The 20,042-nt window shown below is 42.0% G+C and overlaps 1 protein-coding gene and 3 non-coding genes across 4 annotated transcripts in view; all 4 read left to right on the plus strand.

The window, feature by feature from the left end:
• NOP58 (NOP58 ribonucleoprotein) overlaps positions 1-20,042 on the plus strand; it is a 130,460-nt gene that overhangs the window by 24,025 nt on the left and 86,393 nt on the right. Inside the window, exons 6-10 of the mRNA XM_078680229.1 lie at positions 4,364-4,428; positions 5,414-5,548; positions 12,707-12,852; positions 16,098-16,224; positions 18,834-18,997. Of these exons, the coding sequence (XP_078536355.1) occupies positions 4,364-4,428; positions 5,414-5,548; positions 12,707-12,852; positions 16,098-16,224; positions 18,834-18,997 (637 nt within the window). The remainder of the gene's footprint in view (positions 1-4,363; positions 4,429-5,413; positions 5,549-12,706; positions 12,853-16,097; positions 16,225-18,833; positions 18,998-20,042) is intronic.
• Positions 4,189-4,279, plus strand: LOC144825883 (small nucleolar RNA SNORD70). Its single transcript, XR_013609648.1, has one exon. It is a non-coding gene; the product is annotated as a small nucleolar RNA SNORD70 (small nucleolar RNA).
• On the plus strand, positions 5,126-5,209 carry LOC144825893 (small nucleolar RNA SNORD11B). The gene has a single exon (XR_013609652.1). It is a non-coding gene; the product is annotated as a small nucleolar RNA SNORD11B (small nucleolar RNA).
• On the plus strand, positions 12,908-12,985 carry LOC144825894 (small nucleolar RNA SNORD11B). The gene has a single exon (XR_013609653.1). It is a non-coding gene; the product is annotated as a small nucleolar RNA SNORD11B (small nucleolar RNA).

A 20,042-nucleotide genomic window follows, 5' to 3' on the forward strand; every position in this document is an offset into this window, starting at 1 on the left:
AATCGCTTCCAATTGAATAGCGTTCTCTTTGGCAATGATGAGATCGAGTATCGCGCCTTTGTCGTGTGTTGGTTTATCGCATAATTGGGTGAGGTCAAGCGCATTGAGGAAAGTTTTTAGACTATTCACTGCAGTGTCTTTCTGATCGTTCCAGTGGAGATTGAAGTCACCCAGGTAGACTTGAGTGGTCTGCCGACCGGCGTTGGAAGTGATCAGGTCCATGACTTGTTGGGTGAATATGAGATTGTCACCAGGCGGGTGATAAATGAGATGTAAAGTACATACTTGTTTGCCCTCACTGATGATGTCTAGGCAGAGAAGTTCACAGGAGGAAAGGGAGGGGGAGGTGACTTGAGTAACGGAGATGTTGCTCTTAACAATGCATGCAATTCCCCCGCCCGTCTTGCCAGGAGGCCTGTCCAACCTAATGATGTGATAATTGGGGGGGACTAGTATGTCCATAATCGGGGTGGAGGCTTCAGTGAGCCACGTTTCCGTTAGAAAGGCTAGGTCTAGCTCCCTATTTGAGACAAGATCCGCGATGTCGGAGGAATGTCTCTGGGCCGATCTGCAGTTTAGTAGGATGCATTTGAGTTTGGGACAGAGAAGGGTGGACGAGCTTTCTAGTGTGAGGGGAACTTTCCTGAGGTTGTTAGGGACGGAGCCTCTGTTGTTGAGTGTTGGGAGCCTCAGAGCGTTTGTGGGAATTGTGGGTATGGGGATGTGTGAATTGGAAAAACCTTTTACCGGACCTGGGCCATAAGAGTGTAGGAGAGAGCAAAGGTCGAGGTCAGACAAGGGGCTGAGAACACGACGGGGGCGGTGGGAGTTATTGCGAACGGGGATAGTGGACCATTGCTGGAGTCGTCGGGGGCGAGTGTATGTAGGAAGGGTGCGTCGTTTGTAGGGTAATGGGATGGTGGGAGGTAGACTGGGCTGTGAGGAGAGAAGGTCTTTGATTGCGTGGATGTCTTTTTTGATTTGTAAAATTTCCTCCTTGACTTGTTGGAGTGTGGATAAGGTCAAGTCAGGAGGGTTGTTGAGGTGTTCCGCGGTGCTAATGGGTGGGATGGTATTCAAGGTGTGGACGTGTTTGTGGGCGAGGGGTGTGAGTGGTGAAGGTGAGGCAGGCGGTGGGTGGGAAGCATAGATAGTGACTTCAGTGGGAGACGATACAGGTGAGTAGAAGAGTGAGTGAAGGTTGAAGACAGTGGGGGAGACAGGAGGGTAGTGAGGGCTCAGAATAGGAGGTGGGAGAGAGGGGGGTGCTAGGGTAAGGGAGGAGGTATGTTCTGTATCTTGAGTTGGGAGGGGGATAATGTTATGAGTGGGAGTGGGAGTGGGGAGGGAGCGGGGAAGGGAGAGGAGTCTGCCGTGGGGGGGATGGGGTTGTTGGGTGGATAAACTCCGCGTGATGGTGTGTGCAGATGTAGGCGTGTTGTGGGTGGGAGTTGTTGTGTCGGGTGTGAGAGACACGTGGGTGGGAGTGGAGAGAGAGATGGGGAGGGAAAGGTGTCTGTCGAGGGGGGGATGAGAGGGGGTGGATAAACTTTGGGCGATGGCTTGTTCAAATGGTGGAGTGTTGTGGATGGGGGATGATCTGTCCGAGGGGAGATGGATGGAGGGGGTGTAGGTGGGGATAGGAAGTGTCGTGTTGGAGGGGCTACTAGTATGTGCGGCGGGGATATTCGTGACTGTCCTTGGGGAGTGGCGTGCGTTAACAGCAGGTGGGCCATTTACTGGGGTGCTGGGGGTAGAGGTGTAGTAGGTGGTGGCTGCGAGGTCAGGGGGGATAGTGCTGGCGGACTTCTGGGTTCGGGTCCGCAGCTTGGAGAGGTGCTCTTTGAACTTGGGGAACAGGTTGTCTAGTAGTTCCAGGTTCTTGTCCGTGGCTTGGATCAGGACAATCCCGGTATTATAGATTGTAATGGTAGACCTGCCAGGGAAGAGGTGGGAAGGTGTGATGGTGAGAGTTGAGCCATGGGCTGTTTTCTTGGTGATGGAGACTGTGAGTAGAGATAGGAAAGTTTTTCTCCATTGGGCTCTGCGTGAGGTGTGGAAGATGAAATCAGTGTTCAGGGCTCCATTGCCCGATGAGAAGTAGGTGTCGGCAAAGGGTGTTTCCGGGTGCGCCCTCAAGAAGTTGTGTTTGAAACGTTTAGTGGCATTTTTGGAGAGAGGGGTGGAGGGGTAGTTAATTCTAAAAGTGTGCTTGCCGTTGAGCTCCATTTTAGAGAGGCTGTGGTGTTAGGTGTCTGAACTAGGGCGATAGTACACGCTGTCAGCCGCTAGTTACAAGGCCAAGGAGGACACTTGTGAGTGAGCATAGATATAGGGGGTGGAGGTCAGTGTGATCCCCGAACAGCCAGTGCGTGGGAGCATCTTATCAGATGTATCCTATATACAAGGTAGCAATCAACTTACACCGTGTGACCAGCTATGCGAGGTAAGGCCTATTAGGTGGAGGCTTAGTTACATATCAGAGTGTACATGGTAGCAGCAATGTAGTCTAGGCTTAGAAAGTGGCTGGGCGCAGTTTGCCTACCAGAGAGAGTTGGATGAGGTCGTAATAATCAGTGCAATATCGTGACGTAGCTTACAATGAAAACCCAATAAGAAAATAAGTAAATGTGGAAGCGGACAGTGAATGATGGGGATAGAGGTGAGATATGTGCAGCTTGTCGCATATAAAATACAGGCTAGAATAGAGCTAAACTACTAAATAGTTACTAAGTCCCCTAAATGTGCATACATATTGCAGTAATAACAATATGGCACTACAATAAAAATACAATAAAATACAGGCTAGAATAGGGCTAAACTACTAATGAGTTACTAAGTCCCATAAGTGTGCATATATATAGCAGCAATAACAATATGACACTAGAATATACGATGGCAGTGTGAAAGCAATGCATAAAGTGTCGTGATCCAGTAATAAGACAATAAGATAAAATACTTAAAATAAAATTGGAGCCTGCGGTAAAAGGCAATGACTAGTCCGTGATGGCCGCTGAGTAGAGAGAGAGGTCAGTCTTAAATGGCCGCCATGTAGGGGGACTGGAGACGCTATTCCTTTATTTGTTGTTATTGCCTGTGAGCAGAGTGGAGAGGTTCCAGGTTCCGTTTGAAGCAAGCCCAGTTAGTTCCAAGCTGGGTGTGAGGTAGCGTTCGTTGTGTCACAGGTGAAGGAAAGGAGGTTACGGGGACAGTGCCAAATACGATATGCTTCCAGTGCTTGTTTTTCAAGCACTTCTTTTCTTCTTTGGGCTAAGTCTCCATGTGAGTACATAGTTCCAGCTGTCTCCCTCTTTTACTTCTCACCCCCATTCTTGTCGCCCTTGTGCTTCCCACCCCTCCATGTTGCACTCGTGTACTTTACCTTTTAACCAAACCCCATCCCCTGTTGCTTTCTTTCCCATCTGCATGCTCCACTTTGCTGCCAGTCTGCTTTCCTCCATCTGTTCCCCGTATTGCTACCTCTGTGCTGCTTACTCACCCCCAATGTTGCTTGCCCCCACTCGCTTTAAAAAAGATGCTTTTGTATATTTTTGTTTTTAGTTATTGACCCAATTTGGACCAGCAATTGCAAAGGGATTAAAAAAACAGAATTTTGTATATGTGGTGCGAGTGCCTGTAAAATGATTAGGCTAGCCAAGCTAAATGTTTAAAAAAAAAAAAAAATATATATTATTTAGCTTTGCTTCACAGCATCCCCAATGCTGTGCAGCACGAATAACAAAAACCTTGGCAAATCCATTGGGTAACAAAGGTGAAGCTTTGGCTTTACCAGTGCTGATTACAAGTTGAATATTGAAAGAATCTTGCCATTTAGTTGCCTGCACTTCGGGGAGGTGGATAACCTACTCAAAGGCTTTGTTCAGCATTAAAAGAAACGTTTACCATTGACATAGTTTTGCAAAGACCTAAATGCAGCAGAGAAAGTTGGCCTCCTACTGTTTTGTTTGGATGGTTCCACCATGACTAATTTGAGCATATAGGTTCCTCCTTCCTGTTGCTGTTCTAAATGGGTTGGTTCCTATCTTCTAGTTGTTGGAAATGCGGTATTATTCCAGGTATGGTGAATATGGCAAATGTATTATACCAGAAGTTCCAACTGAATAGGTAGGAGTTATAACTTTTGCTGCTTTCACTATGATTATGTTTAGAGTTGCTACTTTGCTATTGTGCTCTGTTGTCAATGATGGATACTTGTTGAACTGATGCAAAATGATGTTCACTTACAACATTTCGTCACTACCACTGAGACAACAGAATGAAAGTATTGGGTTTTGTGTAATAAACTAAGTGTATCTCCCCGTGTATCTGTTGTAGGAGTTAACTCCTGTCTGTATGCTTACAGCCTCTCCCGTTATAAGCTGAAGTTCAGCCCTGACAAAGTGGATACAATGATCGTTCAAGCAATCTGTAAGTATTCTTGGATGATTGTTTAATTTAATCATTGCTTTAAGGAAACGTATTTGAGTGAGTACTTGAAAAAGTATATGGTAATACTTTTTTTTTAGGTCAGAGGGTTAGAACTTGAGCTTATGTTGTCCTAGAGAACATTTTGTTTCCAAGTACTGAGGCTGGCCTGCAATAAATGGTTATCGGCTAGGTTTGAGCAAGCGTCTACAAATTACTGATGGGACTTGCAACAAAAGCATTTCGGCACTTAATGCTCATCTATGAGCACTTTGTTCTCTTGGACATTAAAGTGTTTTCTTTGCCCTCTGTGTTTGTAATTGAGATTTTGAGTGGAAGTTTTTTTGTAGCAGGAAACTAAAAACATGGATATTAAAATGTAGTTCATACCAGGTGAAGTGAATGGTTTGTCATGTAAATATTTTGTTTTACTAATCGTGGCCGGTATTTTTTTTTCTTAGTTTTGTTTTCAAAGTTGGACCTACGTCAATAGGGCACATTTAAATTGTGTTTTAATTGGCGTTGTATATGCTTATAGTAGTTATGTGGGTGTTTCCTGAAACTCATCCTTGAACGATATTTCTTTGATAAAGTACTGCAACCCTTAATTTATTGGCCATTTTACAGCAGTTTACAAATTGCAATTTTTGCTGAATGTGTCCAGATTTCTGAATGTTCTGTGGTCTGACAGTGATGCCATTGATAGCTGTGATGATGCTCACATTGTTGCTTTCCTGAATTCAAACGTGTGGGTGCACAGTCACTACCTCATCTGATGCTGTCTTTGCTCACTTACACCACAGATGTACTGATGTTGTTACTTTAGTCGTTTTTCACAGTGACCAGGTGTAATGCGATCTGTTGAATAAAGTTGTGTGGCGTTTCCTCCGCATTCTTCCTGCGACATAAATATATTTTATGTAAGTTATTCATTTGTGAAGTTGATTTTAAACTGATTTTTGGCATTGTCTTGTGTTGCCTGATGTAGCCTTGCTGGATGATTTGGACAAAGAGCTGAACAACTATATAATGCGCTGCAGGGAATGGTATGGTTGGCATTTCCCTGAGCTAGGCAAGATCCTCACCGATAACCTAACGTTCTGTAAATGTGTACGACAAGTGGGTAAGTAGTGTCTTGTTTGACTGTACAGCAGTAACAATATCTTTTATTGTCGTTTAATTTGGTTAATTTGAAAAATGAGCATTGGGGTGTTAAATTTTGTGTGGAATCCACAGCAGTAACCTGGGCCCTTCACTGTTTGGAGAGAGGAACTATTGTTTGATGGGCACGGCTGGGATCAATATTGTGTGTTACCCAAAGTGTTTAGAAGTGGGCGTTTGCACAGATAGTTGATGGCGAAAAATACAGCTCCTGTACAGCAGTGCGCATTAAAGATACCCCTGTGCTAAGACTGGCTATTCCTCTGTCTGGCGGTCACTCGAAATCACCAAGCTTCTCATCGATCTCCAATGCTAGGTTCGGGCTATATGGTCTCTGATGTTGCACTTTTCTCTCTAACATGTGCATCCAGAAGCCTTTCTTTCCAGCCTTCCCTTTGCAGCAAATAAGCATTGTCCATTGCACTACTCCTTTTTCTCCAATCTACTGGCCCCATCAATCATAGCGAGCAGAGTTTAGTTTCTGCATTGATCCTCCCGGGTTAATCTCCGCACAGGGGTGTCCGTATTCCTTCCCTGTAGCTGTACTTTCAAGGTTCAGCACTGATGTGTATCTACACTTTCCCACCCAAATTATGGCTCTTACTTGATATTCTGTGACTAACTGCGGGAGTAAGGAGCGTAAGCGTGTACTTTCTGTGAGCCAAAGGGCAACTTGAGAGGCATAATTTTGGTGTCTCAAAGTCTAGCCAAAGTTTGATTTAAAAACTGTAACTTGCATAGACATTTATAGGCTCATTCCTATTTATGGAGAGCGGTATCTGTGGTTAGGGGCACAGGGGTGATATACTGCCCGTACAGATTTCCATGCTTTAACAGGTGTGGAAATGCACCTGGTAAAATGAAATATTCCAGAAACATGCTTGGGTGCCCGGGTAGAAATATGTGGAATTAGACCCAGCAAAACCACAATAGTACACCCCATTCTAGGGCTGAAAAGTCGGATTGACTAAAGACTTGGGTATACTGACTGGAATCGGTATGTCGGGCACTGCCCCAACTTAAAATGCCAGGCTAAGCTAAATGTCCATGTTGAAAGCAAATACTTGTGGCTTTGAATTCCAAACATTTGCAAGTTATTTACTTAAACTGTTACAGGTTGTAAGTTTTAACTTTACATGTTACCTACAAGGACTACAGGCGTGTAATTATCGAGACCTGTTCTTTTTGAGTGATATATACTTATATTATTTCAATAGCGTCTTCAACATGGCAACTTGCAATCTAGGCATAGACCAGTACAGACACTGAATGCAGCTGAAGTCCTGTGATTTAATAGTCTTCATTCCCACCAACTACATTGTGCTACAGGGGTTACTTTCATGAGTTGTGTGGTTTAAAGTTTCTGATGTTAAAGTTAGACCTCCCCGCTATAGACTTTCAGGCCGCCTGTCTGCTTGTCAAGCCCTAAATTGGCAAAACCTTGCAGGCCACCCGCTGTGCATTTTTAGTTTGTTTGTGATTGGCAAATAATGTAGTTATCCAAGGTGCTTCCCCCTCCCCCAAGACAAGTTGTTTGCTAATTGGGTGAAGCAAATACATCTCTGGAATTTAATTTGAGGAGCTGTATCCAATTGGAGATCCCCAGGTGGATGGCCACGTTTCCTACTGATCTTATTGGTATACCTCTACTTTGTTACAGAGGCAGCAACGTTGAAAAACAAACTGTCTTTCAAATTCTGCTGGGTAGGACTTGCTTTACTACGAGATAAAAGATGACTTCAAAATGATTTAGCTTGGCAAACTTGTAACAGTGATTCTGAGGGTCATTTGTATACTGGCCTTCATCTCGATTACTAAAAACTTTTCTTTGTGTCACAGTAAGGCGGGAAATGGTTGCTGTCTTATTGGCAGTGGTTCTAAATGTTGCTTTGTGCTGAATGGCCCCAAAAAAAATTTATTAATGAGCTTTTGTTTGTTAATTTTGGGGTTCTGATAAAAATTTATGTACACCCTATCCTGGGCCAGAACACTGACGGTAATTTCCTCTTGCTTCACGCTTGACCTCAAAACAATTCCTCAAGTTTTAGGGGCATATTGTCTGTCTGGAAATGCTTTTAATTTCCAATTTTGAAATGACTTTTCGATGCATGTGAGCTGTATATCACAATCTTTGCATAGCTTGCCATATTTTGTTGGGTCCGTATGTTTGTGCTTTGTTTTTGTTCGAAGAAGTCTTTTCCAGTCACGAGGTTTATACTCCATTGTTTGTTTTTCTTCCGCCATCTGGTTCTGATGTGAATTGCTGCGCTCCGGCACAGTTTCTTGGGATCCCTTAGACGCGCTATCAACTACCCTCAACAGTATTGTCTCTTAATCGACTTTCCCTGACTCAGACCTTCGATCGGAGGGCTGTTGGGCCAACCAATGCCAGACTCGCTAGCAGTCGATGGAACTGACTCCTTTCAAGCTCTGTCCAGAGTGTTGCGTCAAGTTTCCGCGCACCGACTTAAACAAAGTATGCAATCTCTTGTTTATCCCCGGGTTACGACGATAGTTTCAATCGAAGCAGACACTTCGTGACTGTCTGGCTCAACGTCATGAGATGCAAAATCAGGGCGGCTCCACACCGGGTATCTTCGGCGAAGATTCAGAGAGAGAAGAAATACACGCTGAAGGAGCCGAGGAAGCACACCGCATCTCCGTGTCCGAAGCAGACTCCGACATGGAAAAAGGGCCTTCAGGAGGATTACCTTATTCCTGTCAATATTAGTACTAACCCTTCACCACCTTACATTCCACCGCCTTCGCTCACTGATCCCCAACTTAATTATACCCATAAATTCACCACAGGATGAAGGGGATGGGATGAAAATAGGCCACAGGATACTGGTCCATGGTATGACTGATACTGACCCAAACATTGATAATGACCCGGGTTTATATCTGTCCAGACCCTCGCCAACCAAAGTAGGCTTTAGGAGAGGATTTCCTATTCGAGACCTTAAGGGCTACTCGTATGCTGCCAATACTTAAAGGGATTTTAAAGTATGCAGATAAGGTCTTTAAAGATCCTGTGAGGACAAGAGTCCTCAAGCCTAGAGTGGAGAAAAAATATAAACCTGCACCTGCTGACCCGCCTACATCAAGGGTCAGCTGCCTTTAGACTCTCTTGTGGTTTCCAACACTCGCAAGAGAGCTAACTCCGACCACAGGTGAGGCCCCTCCTGATAAGGAGTCAAAGTTAATTGATGCCTCCGGCAAGAGTCTCGCCATAAACGGCCATTCATTGGCACATTGCTAATGCTCAAGCATTGTGAGCTTGGAATGATAGGGCTCATTATGAGTTAGAAAAGCTAATGCAATTTCTGCCTGATGAGCATAAATCTATGGTTAATGATCTTATCCAGGAGGGCAAACTAATCACCAATACCTCAATCGGATGCACCCTAGATGCAGCAGACACAGCAGCCCATGCAGTAAACACCAGCGTAATGCTTCGCAGGCATGCTTAGATGAGAATATCCGAATTTAAACCTGAGGTGCAAGCCTCTATTCTCAACCAACCATTTGACAAAGAACACCTCTTTGTCCCAGCAGCTGACACCTCGCTGGATAAAATGAAGGAAGACACTGAGGTCGCAAAGCCCATGGGGGCTTTGCACTTATCTTCAAATAGGGGTTCCTTTCGTCAATCCTTTTACAGGGGTGACTCCAAGAATATATCCGCAGAGAATCCTCATCTTACAAGAGCAACAACCAATTGCCCTCATCAAGATGCTATTTTAGAGGACACAATGGTAAGGGAAGAGGCAAAGGCAACTCTACATGCACTTCCCCTGCAAATAACAAGCAGTGACTTCCTCCCCTTATTAATTAATTCCCCAAAAGGACGTTTCTCTCAGACCTATTCTAGACCTCTGAGAACTAAATCCATAGATTCAGTATGACCACTTTCACATGGTGACACTCCAACATGAGCTCCTGCTCCTTCAACAAGGTGACTTTCTGTCCACCCTGGTCTTAAAGGACGCCTATTTCCATATCCTATACTCCGTGCTCACTGCGAATACCTCCGGTTTGCAGTTGCAGGCCAACATTATCAGTCCGAGGGGCTCCCATTTGGAGTAACCACCACACCCAGGGCTTTTACCAAATGCCTAGCAGAAGTTGCAGCTCATCTACGAAGACCACACATTCACGTCTTCCCATACTTAGACGACTGGCTCATAAAAGCCAGCTCACCACAGAGTTGTCTAAGTCACACTTGCAAAACAGTGCAGTTGCTCCACAAACTTAGATTCACAGTAAATCTGTCCCAAGTCACATCTCCAACCTTCCAGCCTACAGATGTATCTGGGAGCCACGACAGATGCACACCAAACTCTGGCCTCTCCCAAACCGACCAAAATCCGCAACATGCATACTCTACTCCGTTTCAGCCTCAACACTCATTGCCAGCTCAAGTGTTCATGCAGTTCCTAGGGATGATGGCGTTGTGCATCCTAATAGTCCCTTACGCAAGACTTCGGATGCGTCCCTGCCAGTGAAACCAGGTTCGGAGTCTGTTATCAGATATAGTGTTAGTGTACGGCCGCACCCATCGCTCTCTGCAAAACCTTTCAAAAGGGCAGCCCTTCATCGACCCTCCCCACGTTCCACAGATAGTGCTAACTGACGCATCGCTCACTGGTTGGTGAGCTCCTCCCCAGACTCATACAATTCAGGGTATGTGGAGCCTCCAGCAAAATCACCTTCATATAAATCTTCTAGAGTTGCTAATGTTTTTTCTAGCACTTAAAGCTTTTCAAGTTCATCTAGTAGGCAAAGCTGTCCTCATTCGTACAGACATGACAGCAATGTACTACATACAAAAATGTGGGGACACTCTTCTCTCCAGCTGTCACAAGTAGCGCAGACCATCTGAAGATGGGTTATACATCACAAAATGTCTCCTCGTAGAACACCTTCCAGGAGTAAACAATCCGATTGCAGATCTGCTGTCGTCAAGACAACAGATCCATGAGTGGGAACTCCATCCTCATGTTCTCCTCCCATTCTTTCAAATGTAGGGGGTTTTCCAGACACAGATCTGTTCGCCACAAACCTAAACACAAAATGCCCAAGCTTCGCATCCAGGTATCCACACCCATTGTCCAAAGGCAATGCACTATGGGTGATTTGGTCAGGGATATTTGCCTACACTTTTCCAGCTCTCACTCCATTAGTGGTTTGGAAACTCAGACAGGCATCCCTGACACTAATCCTAGTTGCTCCCACATGGGCTCGTCAACCTTGGTTCTCAACCCTGTTGAAGCTCTCTGTAGTTCCTCACCAAAAACTACATCTCGCGCCCAATCTCCTCGCTCAGAGCCATGGCGAGATAAGACATCCAGATCCCAGTCATCTCAACCTTGCGATCTGGCACCTGAAATCTTGGAGTTTGGCTACCTTAATCTCCTGCCAGACTGCTTGAACATTCTCAGAGGCTAGACATCCTACCACAAGAGCATGCTATGCAGCAAAGTGGAAGCGGTTTGTATTATACTGTAATAATAATCAACCCGCTTGATGCTTCAGTTCAAAACATCATTTGCTATCTATTACATCTTTAGCGTAAACATCCATATGCTTACATCTTGCTGCAATAGCAGCATACCTACAGAACAGACAACATCTGTCACTCTTCAGAGTGCCTTTCATTGAAGCATTTATGAAGGGACTTCAAAAATAATCATTCCCCCAAGACTTCCACCTGCTCCAGTGTGGAATCTCAACTTTGTTCTCACCAGCCTAATGGGTCCACCATTTGAGCCATTGCACAGATGTAAACTGCAATTTCTCACTTGGACGGTAGCTTTCCTCATAGCAGTCAGATCACTAAGGAGAGTGGGTGAGCTTCAGGCACGAACCATAGAAGAACCATTTTTACAAATACACGAAAACAAAGTTCTTCTGACAACCCTAAATTCCTACCCAAGGTAATTTCTGCCTTCAATATCAATCAATCTGTTGAGTTGCCTGTGTTCTTCCTCAGCCAGATTCTGTGGCAGAATGTGCTTTACACATCTTAGATGTGAAAAGGGCACTACTTTATTATGTAGAAAGGACAACGCCTTTCCGTAAGACTAAACAACTATTTGTGGCTTTGGCTCCACCACATAAAGGCAATCCTAAATCCAAATCTGATATTGCAAGGTGGATAGTCCAATGCATTCAGACATGCTATGCAGAAGCAAAACTAACATTAACAATTCCCCCTAGAGCGCATTTCGTACACAAACGAGGGGCTTCTATGGCATTTTCAGGACATATAGAAGACTTCTGCAAAGCTGCAACATGGTCTACACCTCACATTCACAAAACACTATTGTGTGATGTGTTCGCAAGACAGCAAGCTAGTGTGGGCTAAGCAGTTTTACATACACTATTTCAGACAACTGCAAAAGCTACAGGTTAGCCACCACTTTGGGAGAGAACTGCTGTATAGGCCATGCAAAGCATGTGATCTACAGCTCCCATGCCTCTAACGGAAAATGCTACTTGCCCAATATGCATCTGTTCTTGGCATGTAGAGCTGTAGATTCACATGCGCCCACCCGACTCTCTGGGTCCTATACCCGTTGCAGTAATATCTTACTTAGATACATGTATACATGGACATCTCTTACTAAGTCACTTATCACCCTCTGCGGCAAATAATCTAACAATGTAGTCGATGCCCATGTGCACTATCCCTGAAAGGAGGAGTCCCCTACCTCATGACTCAACACTAGATGACCGGATTTGCCAAGCATGTGAATCTACAGCTCTACATGCCAAGAACGGATGCCTACTGGGAAAATAGCATTTTCCTTTTCTTTTTTTTCTTTCTATTAAAGCGGCCTGCATTTGGGCTAATTTGTTTTGTGATTTTTGCCTACTAGTCGTTGAGGAAAGAATTTCTTGACTAAATCATCTCTCCTTAGAAGAAAATATTAAGTCCACCAAGTACACAGACCAGCGATGGGAGTTGCAATTTATTTTTGTTACCACTAAGTACTTTACCCTACCATAATAACTATACTTTTAGTCCTGTTTTGCATTTCATTTTAGTCCTACCTTGTTTGTTTACTTTTAACCACTTGTACATATTTTTTTTTAACTTAATTTTGCTTTGTAGGGGACAGGACAAACTTTGCCACTTTTGATCTTTCTGGGATACTCCCGGAAGAGATAGAGGTTGAAGTGAAAGCTGCAGCTGAAATCTCCATGGGAACCGAAGTGTCAGAGGAGGATACCAGCAACATATTGCATCTTTGTGACCAGGTCAGGATATATGTGATTGATAACCTTCACGTTCATATGATTTTGTCCTGTGCTATGGCAGCAGTGATGATTCTTTAATTGCATTCTTGATAAAACATGAAGGTGCAAGTCACTACCTCATCTGATGCTGTCTTGTAGGCCTTTAGTACATTGGCAGAAATATCAGTTTAGTCCTAAAGTGGGAAAACTAGATGGGGAGATGTGGGTGTGTGTATATATATTTTTTTAAACAAACTTCATTGGATTTTTCATTCTTTTTCCATATTGTAAAAAATATTATATGCATGAATTGTACGAAAATATACATTCCCTTCCTATAAGATTTCCATACAAGGAGCATAATGACCATGGATGTAAATCAACGGAAGAAAATAATTTTTGCAGTCTACGTTCCATATGCTGTGACACCAACCGTGTGTGTGTGTGTGTGTGTGTGTATATATATATATATATATAGATATATATATAGATATAGATATATATCTATAGATATAGATATAGATATATAGATATATAGATATAGATATAGATATATATCTATAGATATAGATATATAGATATATAGATATATAGATATAGATATAGATATATAGATATATAGATATATAGATATATAGATATATAGATATATAGATATATAGATATATAGATATATAGATATATAGATATATAGATATATAGATATATAGATATATAGATATATAGATATATAGATAGATATATATATATATAGATAGATATATATATATATATATAGATATATATATAGATATATAGATATATATATAGATATATAGATATATAGATATATATATAGATATATAGATATATAGATATATAGATATATAGATATATAGATATATATATATATATATATATATAGAGAGATATATATATATAGAGAGATATATATATATAGAGAGATATATATCTATAACCATGTTTAACTATTACCCATGAACCCATCCTCCCGGTCTATAACCCACCCCCCATGCTCTGACTGCATAATACAAAATCCTGAATAAACATCCCTCTCTAAAAAGCGTCTTTGATTACATTAACTTGTCGCACTGTTTCGTACATAACCATCATTGAGTGACTACATAGAAACTCTATGCTATATATATTATTGTGTACGTGGAACATTAGGGGTATCATCGGGATTGGCACTCTTATGGGCTTCTACCATTGTGTCCTAGTCCAGGGAAATTGGAGTTTTCCGCAGACCAAGGGCCTTCTAACTACGCAGTGCCGCACTTTCAGGCCCATCCCACCTGTGCAGTTTGCTATGCCACATGCGCATCGTAGGAGCCAAGGCTGATTTCCAGCGCATAGTGATAGACCTTTTGGCAACTATGAGCGCCAAGTCCAAAAAGCGTAACTGAACCGTGTGCATCTTTTTACGTCTACGTATGCCTGATAAGCACCCAAGTGCTGCGCCCCCAATGGAGAGGCAAGTAGTCACCTCTCAATCTCGTAACCTCCCTCCAAAAATCAGCAAGGCATGGGCATGCCCATAGCATATGAAGTAGATTCGCTGCTGGTGACGTGCACTGGGGGCATTGGTGGGCACTGGCCGGTACATTCTCTGTAGCCTATGTGGGGTCAGATAAGCTCTATGTAAGATCATACATTGACTAAACTTTAACTTGGCATTGCGAGGAATTTTCCGTGGGTATTCCAATATCTTTCAATTCCCTGTCTGTAAAATCTCGTCCCAGATCTATTGCACATTGCGCTCAGAGTATCTAGGGGAATCCTGGCACGTGTACGGGCGCTAATGTATAACCACTTAATAAGAAGACTACTGTGTCCCATGTAGTAAAGAGAGCTAACTAATTCGCTTGGGGTTCCTCCCATTGTGGGGACCACTGTCGTTTTATATTGTGCAGTAAAGCTGCTTGTGCCATGTATAGCGTGTTAGGCGCCCCCGTGTCTCTTATAAAGGCATCATGATCCATAAGGGTCCCACCAGCAAATAGTGCTCCAACAGTCTCTACACCTGCATCCAACCAGGGTAGTATAGCCAGTCTCCTGCAAGTTGCGCCCTGCCGTCCAGTAGGATAACCATTGCAACTGGCATTTGGAGAGATGACTACATAATGCATCAATTGTTAAACTTCCACATGTCATTTGTGAACTCTTAATATAGTTACTATTAAAACAATCCAGACTGCTTCTCCGTAGCTGACATTAATATGGATCGGAAGACCATACATGTGCAAGTTATATTTTTTTCGTAATACCAAGTTACAGCATCCCAATTTTAGTTGTAATAGCTTTAGTTTCTCTCACAATTTTTTTATATGCAGTCCTTTGAACAGCTTCTGAGATAACAAGATGAGTAATGATTGTAAGCTACGCAAAAGTTATGCATGGAGAGGTGTGTGGAGACAAAACTGCGTCCTAATTGTTTTCATGCCTAGCAGGGTTTGTTTTTTGATAGCTGAAATATCTGTACTGGAAGGGTCCCCTGCACTCTGCAATTATAATTTTGAATATTGATACACTTACTGAAACAGGTCTAGGTATGAAGTATTGTAATTAGGGCTTCCGGTTTTATGATATTTAATGTTTAAAAAATGTCGTCTGCATTTATCCAGATATTTTTTGCCATCTTATTGGTATTTATCCAGATTTATTGTGTTTCAAGCATAAATGTAGCTTTAAAATGGTATATTTCTGCGTTTATAGAACTCTTCCACTGGCACTCAAATATGAATGCCTGTCATGTTTTAGCAATCGAAGCAGCCACGTATAACAAAAGACAATACTCACAGGTACATATTAGCATCATACTTCCAAATCATGCCCCCACGCAAGAGATGTGTGATGTCTTAAATAGTTGCAATTTTTTCCAAAAAATAATTATTAAATCGAGCATCCCTCCTCCGATTAACACAGAATGCCAGGATGATATTTTGTACATGTATTTAAGGAAATCTCATCCTGTATTTTAACCCTCCATACTGTCTGTCTGCCTGCTCAGCTTTTGCCTAGAATTCATTAGACAGCATGGAGTTTCTCACAAGAAGCATTTTCACTATTTTTTTGCTTTTAAACATAAATACAGACAGGAAACGCATTGTTTTCTGTCTGTAATCTGTAAAAATCATTAAAAATGGAAAACCGGAAGCCTTAATTTTAATGCAATAAATTTAGCTTGTAACTAGATGGGGTTGTATTTGATAATACTGTTTAGAGAAGTATTAACTCGTTATTATTTGTCTGTCTTAATGTTCCAGGTTATTGAAATCTCAGAATATCGTGCTCAACTCTATGATTACCTCAAAAACCGTATGATGGCCATTGCACCAAATCTTACGATCATGGTGGGAGAACTTGTTGGAGCCAGGCTCATTGCGCATGCGGGTATGTTTATTTTTTTGACACTCTACTAATGTGTTTGTTGAATGTAGAATTGCTATTGAATATTGTGTGCTTGGAGAGGTTCCGCTCTGTTTACGCTCATCATTGTTGTGATTCTGTTTACCTGCTAAAAGTACGTTCTGGCTCTGTCACTGCAGATTTTCGCAATAAATTGTAGTAGTCGGTCATGTTTGTCAATAAAATTGAATCCCCTGTATGCAGATGGTTTATACTTTGACAGCATGTTGTCTGGAAAATAATTAGTTGTTCAGAATTGAATGACGCATAAGCAAAGGTTTTTAGTGAAGAATTGTATGCCTCCACGGGAAGAAATGCAGAATGCACAGGTCTTCATTTGAGTGGGTGTATTCCTGTACTCCTCCTTGCATTGTTCTGTTCATCATATCGCAAATCCGATTTTAAGTGGCTGTTAATCAATTTATGAAAGTCAACTGGTTAATGCCTGAAATAAGGCAAAAAAAACTTCCTAGTCATCGGATCATGTCCCTGTCGGTCATAATAATGAAACCTGCTTTATATTACCTTGCTGACACTATTTTATTTTTATACTTTAGTTAGTAGTTGGCGTTTCTCTCTAATCATTTGCAGAGGGCATTGCTGCTCGCAGCTCCACAAATGATTGATTGGAGAGTAAAAGAGTAGGTCCAGGCTTATGAAATATTTGGCACAAACGCATCTTTCCAGACTTTCTTATACGAAAAAGGATACATTTAATTTTAGAAAGTCAAACTATCTCTTCTTGGTAGTCTCATGGTGAAGTCTGACAAAGTTGCCGCTGCTGCACTGCTAGTTAACAGGAAACTGCAAGTTAACAACGCAGCTGTTACCACGCATAGCTTTTATTTTATAGCAAATATGCCTTTTACCACACAGGCCTTTACAGTGGATTATGTTGTAAAGAAATGTATGGTAAGGGAATTATCGTGTTCCAGGTGGTACTCCATTATGATTCGCATACACCCACTAGATACAAAAGTTTACAGGGTACTGTTATTTCCCATCTAATCTTTTATTGGCAAGTGAATGTCCTTGGAGACTAGCAATCTTTTGATACAAAGCATAGCCTACAATTTGACTGCTGACATCCATGGATTGATTCTGATCTAGACCAGTCGATTTTAACAATCTGTTTCTAGCTCAAATGGATCAAGTGTTCGTAAGTCCATGGCGACTATTGTTGCTGCGCAGAGGAAAGCCTAATGCAGAGGTACCTTGTCCTCTTTTAGTTATTGTATTTGGATGCTAAACCAGTACTAATGAGATGAAACTTGTGTGTAGTGTTAACGTGGAAAAATTACATTTCTGATTTAATATTACAAAATGTGACTGTTTTCATTATTTGTCTTTTCTTGCCACTTAATTTAGCTTTTTCTTGCCATATAATTTAGTCAACTCGCATAATTTATTGCTCCCCTACTGCATAATTCCAGAAACCCCAATTATGGTCTATGCAAAAAGAATAATTGATGGACAGAATGTAGAACAAGGTCATACATTCACCCCAGTACAGAGATCTGGGCCTAAATCCATTGTTTTTTTGCTCACCATGCCATTCCAGTTTGGACCCAGCCATAGGCAAATCAGTCTTGACCCTGCGCCCATAGGGAACAGTCCAGCCCGAACAGCCAGGCCAGGTCCTCTCTGGACTGGAAACAAGCATCCTAGGACCAGTTTCGGTCTTTCAGCCCTCATCAGCCAGGAAAGCTGGACTCCAGTGGCATGGAGAGCACAGGACCCACGTCTGGGCATACCCGTCTCACTCTGGTTGACAAATGCAAAAAGAACAATTGATGGGCAGAATGGAGAACCAGGTCATACATTCACCCCAGTACAGAGATCTGGGCCTAAATCCACTGTTCTACAGCAGGACTTTCGTTGTTCACTTTTCCCTTGTATTAAATGGAAAAAAAGCACCAAAAATTTTCTTTTTTTGTACACGCATACATTTATTGAATAACTAATTGCCTGATGGTAAGTGTAATGCTGTAGGTTGGTGTTCAAAAGCAAATTATGACACATCTTACTTAAATGAACAGGGCTTTATTAAAATCTATATTGAGAAATCAGAACGGCAGCGGACACTCTCAAACGTTCCTCCCTACCAGCCATCGATCAGTACTGCTGCTTAGCAGAGGCACATAGTTTAACAATATGGAATGGTTCCCCCAGTCATCAGTCCTTGATCCTATATGTCTTGAATTTCACTTTATTAAATTCTTTAATTTTATTCTATCAAATCAGCAAACAATTTGAACATCCTTGCGGCTCTTCGTAATGCAATGCGAGTTTTATCTCCCAATGGTGTAGTCCCACGGTCCAATTGCCACAGAGAATGTAATCAAGAGGGACAGTCAGGCTAATTGTTGAGGAGGTGATTATTCCCCAATGTTGCCACCTAAATCCGTGTCAGTCGCCGCCATGTCATCTCGTTACACCAAAGAGTAATCTGGCAATATCACAATATGTTCCATTTACTAGTTTTTCAGACTTGATTAGTGACGTGAAGTACTTTGTCCATACAACTTTATTATGTTTACCATACTACTCTTGCACGGCCATTTTAGGTGTTTTAACAAGACTGTTTCCTCTAGGTTCACTTCTAAACTTGGCAAAGCATCCAGCTTCTACTGTTCAGATCCTTGGTGCTGAGAAAGCCCTCTTTAGAGCTCTGAAGACCAGAAAAGACACTCCAAAGTATGGCTTGATTTACCATGCATCCCTAGTTGGGCAGTCAAGTGCCAAGAACAAAGGAAAGGTGAGTGTGAAATGGTGTATTTTCTTCCTGTTCAACTGAACATTGTAGTTTTCTTTGATAAGGCGACCAGGCCAGCGCCATAGTCGAAATAACCTCTGTTTAGATCTCCCAACATTAGTTGTATGTAAAATGCTTTGTGATCACGTGGATGATTGAGTATCACCAGTTATTTCCCAATTTTGGTTAGCCTTGTAAAGCTGCACTATTTGGAAATAAAGGCCAATGGTTTTACTGTGATTTCCCCTCATGTTAGTAGTGCTCTCCTTATAAGCAAATTATCCAAGATCCTTGTTTTGATAACTAATGAATTTACTTTTGGGGTTGTGTATGTATGGAAATATATTAGATTTAGATCTTTACTTTAATATGTCATGGTGTTTGACTTGCCTGGATAAGCATGTCACTTGAGTGTATTGAAGGTATTTGATTTTTACCTACATATTGATGTATTCAAGAGTTGGTGAAAAAAAATATTTTTTATTTATAATTGGGTGTCGAAAAATCCATTACTATTAAAAAAAAAAAAAAAATGTTAATTTATCACTATCCCAGTACAGAAATGTTTGAAGGAAATACAAAATCCTTATTAGTCAAGGGAAATCTTTCTGGGGGAGTAAGAAAATAAATTTATAGGCAAGAATCTGCTTCACCACCTCTGTTATTCAGATACCCTTACATTTCTTCAGTGCATCTACCTTTAGAGTCCCTTTAATTTTCTAACTTGATCCATATTCGTTACCCATGTTGCAAAAGTGGGAGGGATGGGGGACTACCACTTTTTGGGATCGAGCAACTTCGAAACCAGGGACCCAATAAAAAGAATTGTTGCTGCCTCAATCTTAAATGGCAATTATAGGTTGGGATCCCAAATATCGCCCCCTGTGTGTCTGGTTCTATGTGAGCTTGTAGCTTCCCCCCAAATAAAAGCAGACTAGTCCAAAAGACGAATATTTGGGACGAGGAACATCATATGCGACCAATCTCCTTGCAGATGCTTACATTAAAAATATTTGGCGGATGAGGCCAGTAACATTTGCTGCAAGTT

This window comes from Lissotriton helveticus, chromosome 3_1 (genome assembly GCF_964261635.1).
Source record: "Lissotriton helveticus chromosome 3_1, aLisHel1.1, whole genome shotgun sequence".
Classification (NCBI taxonomy): domain Eukaryota; kingdom Metazoa; phylum Chordata; class Amphibia; order Caudata; family Salamandridae; genus Lissotriton; species Lissotriton helveticus.